This window comes from Phasianus colchicus, chromosome 2 (assembly GCF_987193195.1).
Source record: "Phasianus colchicus chromosome 2, bPhaCol1.hap1.1, whole genome shotgun sequence".
In the NCBI taxonomy this organism is placed as follows: domain Eukaryota; kingdom Metazoa; phylum Chordata; class Aves; order Galliformes; family Phasianidae; genus Phasianus; species Phasianus colchicus.
Window position 1 is genome coordinate 104,831,835 of NC_143437.1, and position 18,212 is coordinate 104,850,046.

The 18,212-nt window shown below is 49.3% G+C and overlaps 1 protein-coding gene across 2 annotated transcripts; it reads right to left on the reverse strand.

Moving 5' to 3' along the window:
* Window positions 1-558: 558 nt before the first annotated feature.
* On the reverse strand, window positions 559-17,956 carry LOC149919248 (interferon-induced very large GTPase 1-like). Of its 2 annotated transcripts, none has more exons than XM_090136495.1 (2): window positions 16,920-17,956; window positions 559-7,950 (listed from the first exon to the last, which is right to left on the reverse strand). In XM_090136495.1, the coding sequence occupies exon 2, from the start codon at window positions 7,946-7,948 to the stop codon at window positions 647-649; it is 7,302 nt and encodes a 2,433-aa protein (XP_089992621.1). In that variant the 5' UTR covers window positions 7,949-7,950; window positions 16,920-17,956; the 3' UTR covers window positions 559-646. The 2 variants fall into 2 exon arrangements, with proteins under 2 accessions (XP_089992621.1, XP_089992622.1); XM_090136496.1 differs by lacking the exon at window positions 16,920-17,956 and adding an exon at window positions 14,283-14,592.
* Between the last annotated feature and the right edge of the window lie 256 nt (window positions 17,957-18,212).

Here is an 18,212-nt window from a genome sequence, read left to right on the forward strand (position 1 = left end):
CTTTTGCTCAGAATCTAAGCACATGCTATATGTAGTTGGATTGGCTGCAAGATGAAGGGAAGTTCGCCAGGGGATCTGAGCAGGAGCTCATGGGACTGTGAGCACATCTTAACATAGGAAGGATACCTAATGAACATGCAATTAAATCACTATAACTGAGCTGAGTACTAAGTTCAGAAAGAAAGGGTTTTTAGCTCCCCACAAATATTTACCTGCTCTCAGACATCACTGTCCTTTCTTTATGTGTGACAAGGTTTCCTGCAGGGAAACTATTCTTTTGCCCGAGTCATTTATTTTCACATAGCAGCAGATAATTTGGTACTTTCCAATGCTGCCTTAGTCTTTAACTTTATCTGTATGAATGGTTGCTGCAGAAATGTGTTCTTTTTTTGCTCTAAGACAAAGCTGATGCGGGCATTTATGGCAAGAAAGGAAGAGGAGTTTGACTTTATCATGAAGCAGGGGCATTTCTGAGGAGTGGCAGGAATAGCACACCTCATTTTGTCCAGCCCTACAAGAAGTTAGATGCAGTTCTTTTGAAATTGTTGAAGGCGGTAATTGTTACAACATGAGTTTGTGGAGAGCCTTAAGTCATGTTCCTCTGAAATGCAAAGCAGTTGTAGATTTTCCTGCATGTCAAATTAGCCTACCTCAGTTCATCAAGTGCTTGCTGCTTCGTAATTTTCTGCCATGAAGCAGGGATTTCTCCTTTGCCATGAAATTTACCTTCGTAGAATTCTTCTAGCTGTGCCCTGAAATGACACACAAACCATTTCCAGTACTTTTGCATGGATGTATCAGGAAGAATGTTCCAAGTGGAATAAGGACATCCTGCATCTCGGTATTTCTTGTATGGGATCCATGTGTCTTCACCAATCCTAAAGCTACAGTTGCTGGCAACAAGACTAGAGCAAATATCAATGACGAGGTTGTCTGTTTCATGCCATTTGTATCCACCCAAAACTTCTGGACGATGGAAGACAAGCTGGTGGTCTCCATCATGGTTTGGCATAGTGTTTGTGCAAACTGCCCCACAAAATGGACACTGCTCCTTGCACCCTGGAAAGTGTTCCAGCAGTATTGTGTGAGGCTGCTTTTCAAATGAGCTCAAATCAGCATGAGCAAACTCTTCCTTGAGACGATCTCTCAGGGGAGAAAGTGCCTCCGTCATGGCGTTATTCAGGAACTCTATGTCTGTTATCTCCAGATGTTCAATGCCAACCAGGTCACTCCTGGGCAATCTTAGGACTCCTCCAAGTTCTCTGCAGAATTCATCCAGCCAAAGAGAGATTATCTTATTTCTGTCTATTCTGTCTTTAACAACTGTGGTTGATGTAAACACAGCTTTCTGAATTTCTTCATAGTACTGGGAAAGACTTTCATTTAAAAACATCACCAGTCGACTGTTCTGATCTAAACAGTATGTCTTCACACGTGTCTGAATGTAACTCTCCAAAAAGTCTGCTGGGGAACGAATGTACAGCTTGAATTTTTCAAAATTTTCTTCTTGTGCCAGGTATTTCAGTATGCAAACTTCCAGATTGGCTCTACTGCCATTGAAGTCTCGTATTTCACTCCTCATTTGTTCAGCTATGACAAGAGCTGTCTTGTCATAGATGGCCAGGCGAAGACCTGGGTAGATCTTGCTGCACAGGAAATCAGCAAATGTTGTGATAGAAGTGGCACCTTGGCAAGAAATCTGGAAGCATGTGAAGAAATCTTCTCTCTTGCTTTGTAGGTAGATTACTGGGTCATTTGCTTTCCTAAAGGCTGCGTGCATGTCTTTAAACCTGGCTGCTGCCATTCTGCACAGATACACTGAAAGATCTATCTCGTAATCTTTTGTAAAATGACATTTTTCCAAGCTAGGGAGAGCTTTCATACCTTCCTGTACTTCATTTAGTATTTCATGAATGAAAGTGTGACTGTAATCCATTTTGTCCTTTACCTTCTGGTCAATGTTTTCCTTCACACGCCTTATGATGCGGTCTGTAATGTGCTGTAAGGTGCTCACATCAGACTCACCAAAACTTAAAGGAATAAAGCCCAATACCTTTTTCCTGGATATGTGTTTCTTCTCATCAAGTGAAAAGGTGGTCTGCTTGGAAAACTTCCCAATTCGTTCAGCTATATTAGAATCCTTAAAGTGTTCTAGAAGGACATTTTCTATTTCCACATCAATGTTCACCTCTTCCAGAGTGGGAGCATTAGAAGACACTTGAGTAATCCAGGTCATCCAGAGGGAATCAAAGTTCCTCCTCAATTCCCGTTCACTTAATTCCTGGCTTTTTAAAGACAAAGCCAGCTCCCTGCTCTTTTTCAGGAGCTCACTTTCATATTCAGATTTCCTCTCATCCAGTCTACTCTGGCTCTTCTTTACTTCTAGAAGCTTCTCACACTTCCTCTTGGTTTCATCAAGAAGGGATGCTTTTAGATCTTTCAGCTTCAGTTCCGTGCTACTTTTCCACTGAATCAGTATCTCACAGTCTCTGTCTTCACTGAAGAACTTCTCCACGTCTTTGGTGATGGCATCACTTGTTTCTTGCACCTGTTCTACAAGTTCTTTTGAGGTGATTTTCTCCAGCTCTCCATTCTGAACCTTATTTTTCAGTTGCATTTGCAATTTAAAGATGCATGTTCTCAGTTTCCAGGTCCACTGACTAAAGGAGGTTTCCAGTTTCTTGTACGCAGCAATCTCCAATGAGTTCCTGAAGCTGAAAATGAAGTTTTCATTCCGCAAGGCATTCCACAGGTCACTAATACGAACTTTCAAGCTGGAGAGCCTCAGAACACTGCCCGGAGATTCCTTCTTGGCAGCAAGGAGAATTTTGCTCTTTAATTGCTGGACGTTCTGGCTGTAGGTGGGGTTGGGTGGTGCCATTGGCGGGTTACCCTCCCACAGGTGAGCAAAGTAATGAATGTGGGTGTTCACGTCAAAGCGGATGACATCACTGAAGCAGGTGATGTTGCAGAATTCCTGCTGGGCTGCTGTCACTGTCATTTCATCCAGCTTCTGCTGCAGACGCCTTTGTCCTTCCATGTTCTGTTCCTTCGCTGTTATTGCGCCCACATTTTGATGTACAAAGAGGCAGCTTGGGGAAAGCTTGACTTGCTTCATCCTCAGAAAAGCCTGCACTGCAATCTGAAGGATGTCTTGCATTTCGGAAGGGTTCTCCCCAAAGATGTTGATCAGAGTCATGTTGCCAATGCCAATGACAAAGGTGGCCAGCTCGTTGTCATGATTCAGGGAGTGCTTATTGGCTACCTCTATGGCACGAAGACCTTCCGTGTCCACAACCAGCATGTAATCAAAGTTCACATCCTGCTGCAGTTCCTCGTCCACTTTAACGAGCTGCATAAAAGCTCCCCGGGTGCATCTGCCGGCACTGACATTGAACTGGAGACCGAACATAGCATTCAGTAAGGTTGACTTCCCTGTGCTCTGGATGCCAAGCACGGAGAGGACAAAGACTCGCTTGTCACCTAACTTCTCAATTAACCTGTCAAAGATTGCTGCAACCCATTGTAAGGGTACGTAAGAAGCGTCACCATCCATCAGCTCAATGGGATGCCCTGAAACCATCAGATCAGCTGCAATTTCAGGTAGTTTGAGAATACATGCATCTTTGGAGCTCGTTGACTCAAGCGCTTCGTAAATCTGCCCTACCTCTCTCAAAATATGCTCAAGGCCAATGGATGAATCATTGATTTCATTGGAAAGGGAATCTAATGTTTCCGTCTTTACAGTTTTGGGATTGTTTTCTTCATTGCTTTTCTTTATTGCCAGGATTTGAGACCATAACTGATGATACGCTCTCTTCAGTTCATCAAGGCGCTCGGAGGACAGGTCGTCCATGAATATCTTCATCCACTGCAGGAAGAATTTCTTGGTGTTGACTGGCTGTGACTGGAGAAAGCCAAGGAATGATTTCATCAGCTGATTGAGGGGAAATGCTTTGTTCAGTTGCTTTTTTCTTATTTCAGATTTATAACGTTCAATTTGGCTCCTATGATGTTCTATGCTCTTGTTCCCCTTCTCCTGTAAGCGAGTGAGTTCTTTGTCCTTTTTACACCAATTGTACCACAGTTCTCCTTGAAGAGGCAGTAGCTTTGATTTGATCTCAGAGAGATTCTCTTCCTTCAGCAGCTTCACCAGCTCGTTTGCCTTTTTTTTGGCTATCGCACATGCTTCTGCATCTTCATCAACCAGGAAGCCGTGCTGGCGAGCTGTGCCCAGACACATATCGAGGCTACAGAGTGTGCTTGAGCCCTCCAGGAGATCTCGGATTCTTTTTGTCAGCTCGCCCATTAATTCTGCTTCGTTCCTGTTCTTGATACCTATTCTTATGTTCTGGCTAGATCGGCCAGCTGCAATGTTCTCTTTCTCAGTGAAAAGACAAACCAAGGGCCTCTGAGACTGCCACAGGTCCTGTAAAATTTTTCTGCCTTTCTTATCACTCTGATCAGACTCAGAAACGAGAACCACGTTCACAGCAGAGATCTCCTGCAAGAAGCTCAGCTGTGGCTCGTGATCCCTGGCATCTCCATGCAGGTTACAGAAAGCAACACAGCTGTCAAAACTGTCATCGTCGCTGCCACGGGGACAGTACCAGGAGATCTCCACCACACCTTTCATCAGCAAACAGTCTTTGGTGCTGCCTTTGCAATGCCGATGGAAAAACGTGTCGTGTTTCTGTTTGCTCAGCAGAGCGTTCAGGAGCTGAGACTTGGAAGAGGAAGGAGAGCTGCCGATGCGTATGAAGGACACGATGGGTGTCTCTGCCTGATAAATGAGTTTGTTTGTGTAGCTGCTCCTTTCTGTCTGCTCTCCTGATTTTGCTGTTCCTTTCCAGCTCTTTTTGATTTGGCTGAGGGACCAGAGAGGGAACTCGATCTGTGAAGTGCATGGGTTGGGGATCAGGAGGGGGAGTGCAAACTGGCAGAAGGCAAGCTTTGATGCAATGTACTGCCTCATGAAATCATTGGCACAATGAAAAATGGCCACCTGGAGGTCCATAGGGTGCACGTGGCTCTCCCTGGTTGCAGATTCAGGGGCTCCTTCATCCAAATCACCGAAAAAGTCATCAAAGGAATCAGAGGGCTCTTCCTCTGTGGCTTTTGGTGCAGGAGTGACTTCTGGCTTACTCTCATCCTTGCAAGTCAGGTACCTCACGCTGTAATCCACACACAATAGCTTTTGAAGGAAGTAAAATGGGAGTTCACTCTCCTTGCTGGGCTGGCTGTCACGTACAGATGTCTTGTGTATGACATGGAAGTCTTCCAACCCCATTTTTCTTGGATAGTATCTTTCTAGCCCAAGGCGCTTAAGTAAGTTGAGGAACTCTGGGTTTGCACTGGCTTGATTACTTTTGGATTGGCTGTCATCTGACTGGGGTTTGGATGGACTGCAAGGCGGTATTCCTTGCAAAATCTCTTCCATGTCTTTGATTATGCTGTGTTTCTTCAGATCAACAGAGGTGTCCTCCAATTGCCCACTGATGTAGGATTGCAAGTCTCTTTCCAGCCCCTCCCAGTCTCTGAAGGCATTCTGTCTCTTGAGGAGATCTTCTATCTGTGCACACCATGAGTTCTTCATCTTCTCTTCCATGAACACTAAGCGGTCAGTCTTCTGCTCAGGGGACACCTCACTGCTTTCAGATGTTATGGTGAGGCCTGTGAAGAGCAGGAAGGCCTGGGCTCTGTAAACATCCTGCTCCTTCAGGCTCTGATACTCATCATATGCTGTTTGCATTTCCTTGGCCATGAAGTTAATTTCTGGACAACCAAGGAGGTACTGAAAAGTGCTGCTTTCTACTTGGTATCCTATCGTGGTTGTAACTAAGAGCACTAAGAGTTCTCTGTCTTTCTCTGCCCTTTCCTGCAGATACTGGAGCAAAGAATAAACAGCCAGGCTTATAGTCAGGGTGGTTTTGATCTTTGCTTCATGAATGGCAGATACAGAGGTGGCTGGGGAGTAGGTGACTTCCTGAATGTGCTCCTTCATTTGCTGCAGTGTCTTGATGAGATCCTGAATCTGAGAAATATTGGGAGTTTTGGGAAACGTGTGCTCAGTGTTGAAAATCCATTGCATAATGAAGGAAGCCTTAGGGAAGTCCTTAACAGAATAGATGTGAGGATGCAGCAGGCACTGCAGCAGAGATTTGATGTAGATGATGTTTTGTGGAGGCGATTTTTGGCAAAACAGAACAGTATTCACCAGGAACTCCTGCAATGCCTTATGTGTCAGGCATACATTGATCCAGACACTGGGATTTTTTGTTTTTTCATTCAGAGCCTGTTTGAAATCAATCAGTGTGAGCAGTTTCCTTTCATCCCCAGTGATCTCCCAGGTCTGCATGTGCTCCAGAAATGCTCTGGCCTCTTCCACGGCACTGGCCAGTTCCTCTCCAAACACTGTGCCAACACTGTGATTCGTGAGTGCTTCATATGCAGCCCTGAGGCTGCAGCTCACTTGATAGCAGGATTTAAAATCACTGTTGTGATTGGACAGGATTATGTCCCACACTGGGATCAGCTGAAAGCCCCTGTCGATAACACACCAGGTTGTGTTACTGGCCACAAGCCCACATTTCCACTGGGCAAGGCAATCTGTCTCTGATGGACCTCCTGTGTTGGTCACAGAGAGCTGAATCGCTGTGTGGCTGCTGCCTCTATCGCTTCTCCCAAGTGATGCCTGTGAGCTGGATTTTGAAACTTCCACATTCATTCCCACACTGCTAGCAAAGATGCTGAAGCTTGCCCTGACAAAGCAGTTCAGTGCTTCAGATGCTTGTTGCTTCATCTCTTCCCTTTGCTCTTCCCTGAATCCTTCGGAAGATGCTTTCCACCAGAATATGCCCCCGAAGTGGAGGGGTCCCTGGTTGAGGTGGGACCCAAACCTGCTGAAGAAGCTGGCACACCTGCTCTTCAGCATGTTGAGCCTGTCTGCCTCCTGGGTGATGCTCAGAAGCTCCTCGATGTGTTGCAGCTCCCTCAGGGCCCCATCTGAGAGGCGAAGCTGGTCCTTTTGGAAGTAGCAGGAGGCCAGAGGGGTGTACTGGTACTTGGTGGTACAAATATATGTCTGCTCTGAACGTGAGTGGTGAGTGTCTTCCTTGCGTGAGGAGTTGCTGTAATCTTCACCTCCTTCAACACTGAACCCCCAGAACCCGGCTTTGGCAGAAACGCTTAGGCTGAAGCCCAGCTGCTCCATGGACTTGGTGAAATTGGCTTCTGCTGCCGAGGAGGAGAACTCCTTCTTCTCAAGAAGTGACCCTTGCTCCGGGCCAGCAAGCTTGAAACCCGTGGGGACTCTGATGAGCTGCTCTCGTTTTGCCAGCACATCTGCCAGGCTGTTGGTTTGGTAAATGCCCTGCAGAGCCAGGCCTCCTGATGCCCGTCTCAGGACCTCCTCATCAGAGACATTCTCACTCCTGCCCAAGGACATCTCCTGCTGCTCCAGTTGCTTCTGGATGCTTGCAAGCACATCTGCCAAGGCCTTCTCTGGTGGTGGCCAGTACTCCCTGGGAATGTCCATGGCTTGCCATAGTGCCTCCTCTTTCTGTGTTATCATCTCATTGCTTTGGATGTGGCTCTGATGCATATCTTTCAGCTCCTGAAGGGCTTGTTTAGTTTCTTCTTGCCTCTGCTTCATCATCTCCAGGCGCTGCTTCTGCAGCTCCTCAGCAGTTGCTTTGTTGTCTGTAATTTGAAGAAGCTTTCGGAGTGCCGTTTTCTCCCAGGGGTACCGTACCTCACTCTCCAGCTTCAGATAGTCTTCATATTGCAGATGTTTCAAAGCTTCTTTTGATTTCACACCTAATATCTTCAACAGCTTGGGGAGCCAGTATTCTTCATCCAGTCCTTCCCTCTGAAATGTTTCTGCCAGCAGTTGTTTAGCAAGATTTGCCTTTTCCAAATCCTCTGCCCTCTTCTCCTGGGACTCCATGGCTGTCGAAGAGGTAAACAGATTGCAGTTGAAGGCACATTAGAAGAGGCCACCACTTTTTCATAGAGGAGGCCTCTCAACAGCTCCAGGGATTCTTCCCACCTGGCTGCTGGAACCCATCATTGGACACCCCAGAAACAGACTGATATGGACAGACACACAAACACACTACAGACTTGGCTACATAACCAACCATGGACATGTTTGTCCACCAGACCGGTCTCACCTGTCACTGGCTCTCCTTCCTTGCAGTGCACAGTCATGAGGTAGGGAGTGGGACTGCACAGGGACAGAAAGGAAAGGATTTAATAAGGAGGCAGACAGAATGCAGTGACCAAGGCTGGGCTTGCTCAGACAAGTGATCTGCCACTGCTCTCATGACAGCAGCCCCTTTCATCTCCTCTTCTGCCTATTCCTCAGTTTTGGTCCCCTTCAGCTTCCCCTCAACATCATTCCACAGGCTGTCCTCAAACACCTCAAAGTATTCTGTTCCCTCTGGTGAATTCAAGTTGTCCTTCTTCAGAGCAGGACCCAGAGTGTTCTATCCCACATGCAGTAGCAATTGGATACTTTGGATCATCAGCATTTGTGGGAATTCAAGATATAGAATATTCAGTGCAGAAGGCACAGAACAAGATTAACATCAAGAAGGTGGGAATGATGAGAACAAAGGACTCCTGCAGGAGACAGAAACAAGAGACAAGTGAGCCCTGGGATCGCAGCACTTTAACGATCCTGACTGGAGGAAGTTCTCGTGGCTAGGAATGACTCAGGACCATGACTGGATAAGCGCCTGCATGCATGGTTAAGGAGTAGACCTTGGGTGACTGTGTGGAATGTTTTGTTGACATGTAAAGGGGGTGGGAAAGTTACAAGAGAGAGCTTGGGAATGTAGATAAGAGATGTCAGAACCTGCAGTGAACGATTTGGATTGTTCCCACATCTGAGTCCATGACTCCAGATGCAGCAAATGGTGCCCAACGTGGGGTGGCCACCTCCAGCAGCGAGCACTTGATGACAGCCTGCAGCATGGTGACTGATGTGGAGATCATTCCACCCCACTGTGTCACACGGGTGGGCTGCAGGGAGCTCATCCACTCCTGGATCTTGCTGTACTTGATGGGCTCGTTCAATTTCAGCAGGTTGGGGTTGATGCTGTGGGTCGTGTGCATGTAGGCCTGCAGCAGCTGAATGTCACACTTCTGCTCCACTAGCTGATGCTCATGATCCACTGAGGTATTCTGCAGCTCAGCAATTCTGGCCTGGTGCTGCTGCATCTTAATAAGATAAGATCTTAAATGCCTGATGCAGCCGTAGTTTGGCAGCTTGGAACATGGCCACAGGGCATTGAGAAGATCCCTTACAATTGATAACTTGGGTCATGGATATGCTTGTGTTCCCACAGGGACTGGCCCTATGGGAGTTCCGGCATGATGTTCAGCCTCATCTCAAGGCAGAGAATAGCATACAGCCCTCATAATGACTGAGATTGTGTGTTACTTCTTTATTGGTATTGTTTGGTAATTTGTTATACGGCAGATAACTCATGGGTGCCACAGTGAGTGGCACAAAACGGCTGGATTACCCACTGGATGGTATCACAATAGTAACATGCTTAATGGTATGTGTTGGGTGATTTTCCTATGTTGCCAAAGCAGCCTCAAGAATTAGAATTATTAGGCACTACCTAGGCTGCTGTGTGCTTCTTCCTCACTTTTAGTAGGGGATAAAATGTTAATTGAACAGAATCCGATGTTTCTGATGCTGGAATCTATGGGAATTGCTCTTTTAGTGTAATTTCATCATCCCATTATCAGTAACGCCTGGTCATGATGCACCTAGCTTACCAATTAACATTTTCTTAATTTGTGGAGGCAGAACCTGGAAAGGAATCCCAGGCAAAGCTAACAGAGGACCCGGTACTATAGGTCAATTAACTCTCTTTCATCCCACTACTCAGGATTTAAAAATATGACCATGCATCACTCGAGACGCACGCTATCTTACTTTGATTGCAATATAGAATTGTGGGATACTGCACAACAAATATTTTGGTTCACTGCTCCCTTCAATTGACACCTCTGTCAGGGACCTAATGGCTCTTGACTTAAGAATGATCCTGGCATGGAACAAGTATTCTGACAGTTTTAAGAGAATTGATATTTGTGGTTGTAGCTGCAAATATCTTGTTCTGTAGAGAGTGCTGACCTTGGTAGTTTATTTCGTTTCTGCAAAGGCTACTTCTGCAAGCAGGTGTTTCACTTGGGCTCTGAATCATGCACTGGCCATGTGGATACAGCGTGCAAATGGAGAAAGCCTGGGGAGACCCTGGGGAGAATAAAAGCAGGAGAGAGGCTGTGGTGGGAGAGAGAGGAAAAGTGCCCCTTGAAGCAGGGGACGCCCTGCTGGCACTGCCTATCACATCCACTGCCAGCACGTGCCTTCTCTCTCCTTTCTGGGGGTTTGCCATCTCTCAAGGGTTGCTAAGTTATAGTGCACCTGCTTAGGGAGTTTCTGCTTCCTGCTTACAGGGATTATCTAAAGTGGATGCCTGTGTGTGTAAGTGTGTGCATGCTGAATAAAACTCATAAGTCTCTGTGCTGCTGAGTGCATAGTTTGCTTGCCATTGCTCCTGAGACATCCTGTCTCTCACATCCAAATGCACCCTGAAACAGCACAGCTCAAGCTTCAGCCTCACTCACCGAGTTAGGATGCTGGCTGGCTAAGGAAAGTAATGCCCCTAATGATGCTCTAGAAGGCTTGCCCACTGATGTTTCTATGTAACATGCAACTTCACAAAACTGTGAGGCCATTGATTTTCTACTATTAAATCAGGGGCATAGTTGTGGGGATTTTAAAAGCATGTGTTGCTATAATCTTAGTGAACATTCAAAAATCAGTACATCAGAGTACACGAATGTTGATGAATTCCCCTAGTCAGTTACAGCTATATACAGAATGGGACCCTCTGGGATTCTCTTCCAGGTTGCAGGGATGGACTGTTGGATTGTTCAGACTGGAGAAAAGGAGGCTCAGGGGAGACCTTATTGCTCTCTATAACTACCTGAAGGGAGGTTGTAGCGAGCTGGGGGTCGGCCTCTTCTCTCGTGTAACTGGTGATAGGACTAGAGGGAATGGTTTCAAGCTGTGCCAGGGAAGATTCAGGCTGGATATTAGGAAATACTACTTCTCTGAAAGAGTGGTCAGGCACTGGAATGGGCTGCCCAGGGAGGTGGTGGAGTCACCGACCCTGGAGGTGTTCAAGGAACGATTGGATGTTGTGTTGAGGGATATAGTTTAGCGAGAACCATGGGTGACAGGTGGATGGTTGGACTGGATGATCTTATAGGTCTTTTCCAACCTTAGTGATTCTGTGATTCTGTGATTCTGTGACTGGGGCAGGGGGGTGTTGGGGATGCTGCTGGTCTAGGGGAACCTAGATCATCTGTAAAGGCGGTGAGATGGAAAGCCGAGCTGAAGTGCCTTTATACCAATGCACGCAGCCTGGGAAACAAGCAGGATGAGTTGGAAACCGTGGTGTGCTTAGAAAGTTACGGCCTTGTTGCTATCACGGAAATGTGGTGGGATGATTCCCATAACTGGAATACCACCATTGAGGGCTATCAGCTCTTTAGAAGAGATAGGCTAGGTATGAAGGGTGGGGGAGTAGCCCTCTATCTCAAAGAGTGGATAGACTGTGAGGAGCTTCCCCTGAGACACAGTCATGATCAGGTTGAGAGCCTGTGGGTTAGAATTAGGGATGGGTCTAACAAAGGCCAGTTGGTGATAGGAGTATACTACAGGCCACTTGATCAAGGGGAGACTGTTGATGAGGCTTTCTTGCTTCAGATGAGGGAGGCTTCGTGCTCACGGGCTCTTGTCCTGATGGGGGACTTCAACCATCCGGATATCTCCTGGCTAGACCACACGGTGAGTTGCAAGAGGTCCAGGAGGCTCCTAGAATGTGCTGATGATAACTTTCTTGTCCAGGTGTTGGACAGACCGACCACAGGTGAAGCATTGCTGGACCTGCTGCTCATCAATGCGGAGGAAATAATTAATGGTGTTAAGGTTGGAGGCAGCCTGGGTTGCAGTGACCACGCTCTGGTCGAGTTTGTGATGTGGGTCTGGTGAAGAGTGGCATCAGGACCCTGAACTTTGGAAGAGCAAACTTTAAGCTGTTCAGTGGACTGTTAGCCAAGATCCCCTGGGATGCTTTCTTTAAAAACAAAAATGCTGAGGAGAGCTGATTACTCTTCAAGGATGCCTTCCTAAGAGTGCAAGAACTCTCCCATCCATCTGAACAAGAAAGCGGGCAGAGGAGGGAGGAAGCCGGCGTGGCTTGGTAAGGACCTGCTGAGAGTGCTGAGGGTGAAGAAAGGTGCGTACAAACTCTGGAAAGAAGGGCGTGCCACCTGGGAAGAATACAGGGATGTCATCCGGACTTGCAGATGTGGGATCAGGAAAGCCAAGGCGCAGGTGGAACTGAACTTGGTGAGGGACGTGAAAAGCAACAGGAAGACTTTCTACAGGTACATTGGCCAGAAGAGACAGGCCAAAGCGAGTGTACCTCCTTTGGTAAATGTAAAAGGAGAACTGGCTTCAGCGGACGGAGAGAAGGCTGAGGTACTGAATGAGTTCTTTGCCTCGGTCTTCACTGGCATCCAGGACTCCAGTACTTCTCCTGTCCCTGAACCCTGCATCCCTACACCTCTGTGTGGGGACTGGGGTGGTAAATCCCCTCCCACTGTGAGGACAGAGCAGGTCCGAGACCGCCTCATGAGACTGAATGTGTACAAGTCTATGGGGCCAGATAGCGCGCATGCCAGGGTTCTGAAGGAGCTGGCTGAGGTGGTTGCCGAGCCACTCGCCATCATATTTGAAAAGTTGTGGCTGTCAGGTGAGGTCCCGGATGACTGGAGGAAGGGTCACGTCACTCCCAGAAACGGAGCAAGGAGGACCCGGGGAACTACAGGCCGGTGAGTCTCACCTCTGTGCCTGGGAAGATGATGGAACAGATCATCCTGGACGACATGCTTGATCACATGAGGAAAGGGCGTGTGATCCGTGACAGCCAGCACGGCTTCACCAGAGGAAGGTCATGCTTGACCAATCTGATGGCCTTTTATGATGGAGTGACGGCATCGGTGGACAAGGGAAAGGCGACCGATGTAATTTACCTGGACTTGAGGAAGGCCTTTGACGCGGTCCTCCACCACATCCTTATCTCCAAACTGGAGGGATGTGGATTTGATGGGTGGACCACTCGATGGATAAGAAACTGGTTGAAAAGCCGCAGACAGAGGGTGGTCATCAATGGCTCCATGTCCAGGTAGAGGCCAGTAACGAGCGGTGTCCCCCAGGGGTCTGTCTTGGGACCTGTGCTCTTTAACAGCTTTATTAATGACATTGATGATGGAATTGAGTGCACCCTCAGCAAGTTTGCTGACGACACCAAGCTGAGAGAGGGCGGTGAGGGACTGGAACAGCTGCCCAGAGAGGTTGTGGAGGCCCCATCCCTGGAAGTGTTCAAGGCCAGATTAGATGGGGCCCAGGGCAGCCTGGTCTAGCATTGGGTGGGAAGGTTGGTGGCCCTGCATGTGGCAAGGGGGTTGGAGATTCATGATCCTTGAGGTCCCTTCGAACCCTGGCAATTCTGTGATTCTGTAAGTTTGGGCCACAGGCCAAACATGTTCATTCCTTTCTGAATGGGTCTAATAATAGTTCTTGCCACTGTGCTATGTTCACCTCGTCTCTTGCTTTCAGCATGTTGTCACCTGAAGCCTTGATCGAGTTATGATAACCCAAATGCATACAGCAGTGCCGTTACAAAGCGTAACACAAAATGGAGGAGAAAGCTCTCAGTCAGGCAGGGGGGATGCGGCGTACAAGGTATGAGTATGTTATGGTGACTAGTGCCGTTGTTTTGTATCATGCTGACAGCTTGCCAGTTGATGTCCCTCTGGGGTTTAGTTTACCACTGCCCCCGTTACTTATCATTGCATTGGTACTGGAACGGTCCTTGATGGCATAATGGTAAGGAAGCCAATGCTCTCACTGTCTACATACCCTTACCGTGCTGTCATACCGAGCTGACAGTCATCTCTGTCTCTATTCAGGTGGACAGATTTATTCAGTGCACAAAACCTTCCTGTGCAATCAACTCTCATCTCACCAACAACATGCTACAGCCTTTCCATCTCAGGAATTGATGCCGGGCCCTTGTTACTGTGCTTTTTTGACTCACGCAGAGCCTTTATGCCCTCTTTTCCTTTATGCTCGGGGAAGATTTAAAGAAAAAGACCAAATGGATTTGCAGTCTGAGTCCTCTCACCTCCCAGCAGGTGCTCCTGGTGGTGACGCTCAGCTTTCCAGCGGACGCAGGGCACCAGGGCACGCGGCCCAAGCGAGGCAGCACACAGCCACTTGTCAGGCCTGGTAGCCAAGGCAGGGTTGTGAAGAAGCGTTTGGGGACCGAATTCAGGAGGAACAACACAAGGAAAGGCCCAGAATCCCGAAGGAGAAAAACAGACACTCAGCAGAGGGCAGCTGTGAATGCGAGAGATTCATTCCAGGCAGCAGTGAAGGCCAGACCTTCTCCTGCCCCAGTGGGACCTGCCCAGGGCCTCGGTGGAGCACCCTGAGGGAGCTGTAGAAACAGAAGTAGCTCTGGGGTGGCGTTGCAGGAGCATCGTGTCCAGAGGATGGAGGCCTGCTGGGGTAAGGGCGGACCAGAGGGGCCCAGGAGTACTGCAACCGTCCTAAGGTTCTGTGGGGGCTCTGTGCTGGGCTCTGCTCCACAGCCCACCCCTCCCCCAGCTCTGCCTTGGGGCTCTGCGCTCCACTCCACCCTTGCACTGCCTTTCCCCTCCCCATATCATTTGGGTTTCCATCCCTACTGTGTGCAGCCCCTGATCTGGGTGCTGAGTTCTTAGTGCTTCTCTTCCCTGCTGCTCACTGCCCCCAAGTGCTGCCATTGCCAGCACAGCCCCCACAGCACAGCCCTTGTTACCACCCTCTGGTAACAGAGGTGAAAAATTTCCTCCTAAACCTCCCCTGTCTCAGTTTGAAACCATTCCCCCTTGTCCTATCACTATCCATCCTCGTAAAGAGCTGATCCCTGTTCTGTTTGTATGCTCCCTTCAAGTACATGAAGGCCACAATGAGGTCTCCCTGAAGCCTTTTCTTCTCCAAGCTAAACAAGCCCAGTTCCCTCAACCTTTCCTCATAGGAGAGCTGCTCCAGCCCTCCGATCATCTTAGTGCCCTCCTCTGGACCCACTCCAAGAGCTCCACGTCCTTCCTGTACTGGGGGCCCCAGGCCTGGACGCAGTGCTGCAGATGGGGCCTCACAAGAGCCGAGTAGAGGGGGACAATCACCTCCCTCTTCCCACTCGCCACCCTTTATTTAATGCAGCCCAGAACACAGTTGGCCTTCTGGGCTGCAAGCACACTCTGCTGGCTCATGTTCGGCTTCCCATCCACCAGGACCCCCAAGTCCTTCTCTGTGAGGCTGATCTCCAGGAGATCTTCCCCCAGTTTGTATAAATACCTGGGATTGCCCTGACCCAAGTGCAGCACCCTGCACTTGGCTTTGTTGAACCTCACTAGGGCTCTAATGGGTCCACTTCTCCAGCCTGCCCAGGTTCCTCTGGATGGCATTCCATCCTATCCCCATTCTGTATTGATGGAATTCACCTGTACAGGTGAAAGAACCTGTAACCCTATTCCAGAGGTGTGCATGGAGCAAGGGCTGGGAGAGCAGAGGGCAGGACGCTGTTTGCTGCCTCTGACATCAGGTGGCGCCTGAGGTCACAGCCCCAAACCTGCATCCTCCCCATTGCCAATTAGTGCCAAGGCCGGGGGTGGCACTGATATCAGGGAGTGAGCTTGGGGAGCATTCCGGTAGGTCTGCATCCCCTGTTTATTGGCTGCCAGGCAAAGGGAGGTGAGCCAGCCCCCTCTCCTTTAGCTACCACTTGTTCACTTCTAGATGCTTTCCTTCATGAGGAGCCCCCTCAGCTTCCATCAGCTCCTGCTACAGATCAAGTGCAGCGTAGGGGTGCTGGGTCAGCAGGAGCTGCCCCTTCTTCCTTCCTGCTTTTCCTCCTGTGCTTTTGGCTGCTTCTTCAACACATCAGCAGTGCTGCTGGTCAGTGCTGAGGAGCTCAGCTCAGTGGCCGGTCCTGCCACTGGGCGCTGCAATGTTCCCACCCACTCTCCATCCAACACAGGAGACTTTTCCCCACTTTCCACAGAGGGTTCATCTTCTCATGGTGGAGGAAACTCAGCAAGCCAGTCTTTGTCCATTCATAGAGCTAATGATCAGTGGAGGCTGGAGCACATTCAAGTGGGGAGCAGAAGGAGTAGGAAGCAGAAAGCAGCACAATGTAGAGGAAGAGTTAAAGGCTCAGGAAGGAGATACATCCATCTAAGGAATCCCACCAAGAGCAAAGGTAACAAGGAGGGACATGTCCATGGCATGTTGCACAGACACAGTTGCCAACAATTGTCCAAAAGGGTTTCACAACTTGACACGCAGTCAGTATCGCTGCATGGAGCCCTTAGCACAGAAATGAGTACAGCCTACAGGCTGTAGGGCTCTGCGTTGGGCTCTGCTCCACAACACCCCAGACTCTGCATAAGGGCTCTGCTCCCGCTTCACCCTTGCACTACCTTTCCTCTCCCCACACCACTTACACTTCCATTCCACAGTCATGTTCAGCCCCTGATCTGGGTGCTGAGTTATTCATGCTTCCTTATCCCATGCCTCCCTGCTCTACAGGGCTGTCATTGCCATCACAGCCCCCACAGCACAGCCCCTTTGCCCCCTCCCACAACCTCCTCTTTACTGCTGGCCTTCTCAGAGTAGCACCAGAACATGAAGCACCAAGCAGAGGACCAAGGGGGGGGGGGGGTCCCAGTGGGTGCAAGTGCCCTTGCCCCACCCCAGGCACCACAGCCAGACCTACCTGCACTTTCAGTGATCTGCAGCCCCAGTGATCTATGAGCCCAGCTCTGACCCTGCTCTTATATAGCTCAGAGCCTCTGCACAGGTTGCAGCTTCCTGCAGGTGGGGCAGGGATTGGCCATCTGCTGCCTGAAGCTGCAGCCAGAAGTGAAACTTGGCAGCTGCTGGATGGCTGTAATGGCGTCTGGAACTCTTTGGATATGGCCATGCAGTCAATTCCTTATCCATGTGACAGCACAACCACCAAATCCACCTCTCTGGAAGACTGGGATGCTCAAAGCATTCCTGAAACCATCAGCAATCAGCTCAGGGGGTTCTTGTAGCACAGGGAAAGCCCTAGGGCTAGAGCAGGACAAGCACAGCTGCTCTTGACAAGAGACATTGAGCCGCTTCTCTTTCTCATTAGCGGTTTCCCAACTGGACCAGCTCTGCATAGGAACTGATATCATTGGAATGTTTACAGTGTTTGGGACAACCTGGTGATAGCCCCGAAAATGGTCACGAAGATCCTGTGGGGCCTGGAGCAGCTCTGCTGGGACGAGAGCTGAGAGAACTGGAGCTGCTCAGCCCAGAGCAGGGGAGGCTCACAGGGATCCCACCACGGCCATAAACCTGTGCAGAAGGTGCAAGGGAATGGAGCCAGATTCTGTTCTGCGTTACCCAGGCAGCTCAGGGGCACAGGGCACAGTCCAGAGTCCAGGAGCTGCCCAACAGCAGCACTGCAGTGCTGGGTAGGTGCTGGAGCCCTGACACAGGGAGCAGAGGGAGCAGAGAGTGGTGGGGGCTCCTACGGGGGGATCTCCCATAGCACCGGCCATGGTACTGGGCTCCCTGCTCTGGGCGGCTCTCTTGGGGCATGGGGGGGACCAGGGGGACCCAGAGATATCTTGGTCCAGCCCCAAGCACCCTGGGGTTCAGTGAACCCTGCAGGCTCTTTGTCAACGAGACCACAAGCATGCAGGGAGCTCCCAGATTGCTGGTTCCTGCCAAGAGGTTACAAAGGTATCACCTCTCAGAATCCTCCATCCTCGGGAATGGTCTGGAAGCCAGCTGGGCGTTTAAAGTCAAATCCTGACCTTAGGAGGTGTATTGGACATTCTTCTCTGAAAGCAAATGAGCCAGAGAAGCACCTTCTTTTTCATAAGAACCTGAGCCTCTTCCAGGAATGGCTCTGATTTCTGAGAAGCAGAGTCGGTATCTGGAGGTAAAAGGAAAGAACCTTTAACCCCATCCAAATGGTGTGCGTGGAGCAGGGGCTGGGAGAGCAGAGGGCAGGACGCTGTTTGCTGCCTCT

Bases quoted from the DNA above. Each gene is read 5' to 3' on its own strand.
- LOC149919248 (XM_090136495.1), bottom strand. From the start codon at position 7,948: ATGGAGTCCCAGGAGAAGAGGGCAGAGGATTTGGAAAAGGCAAATCTT.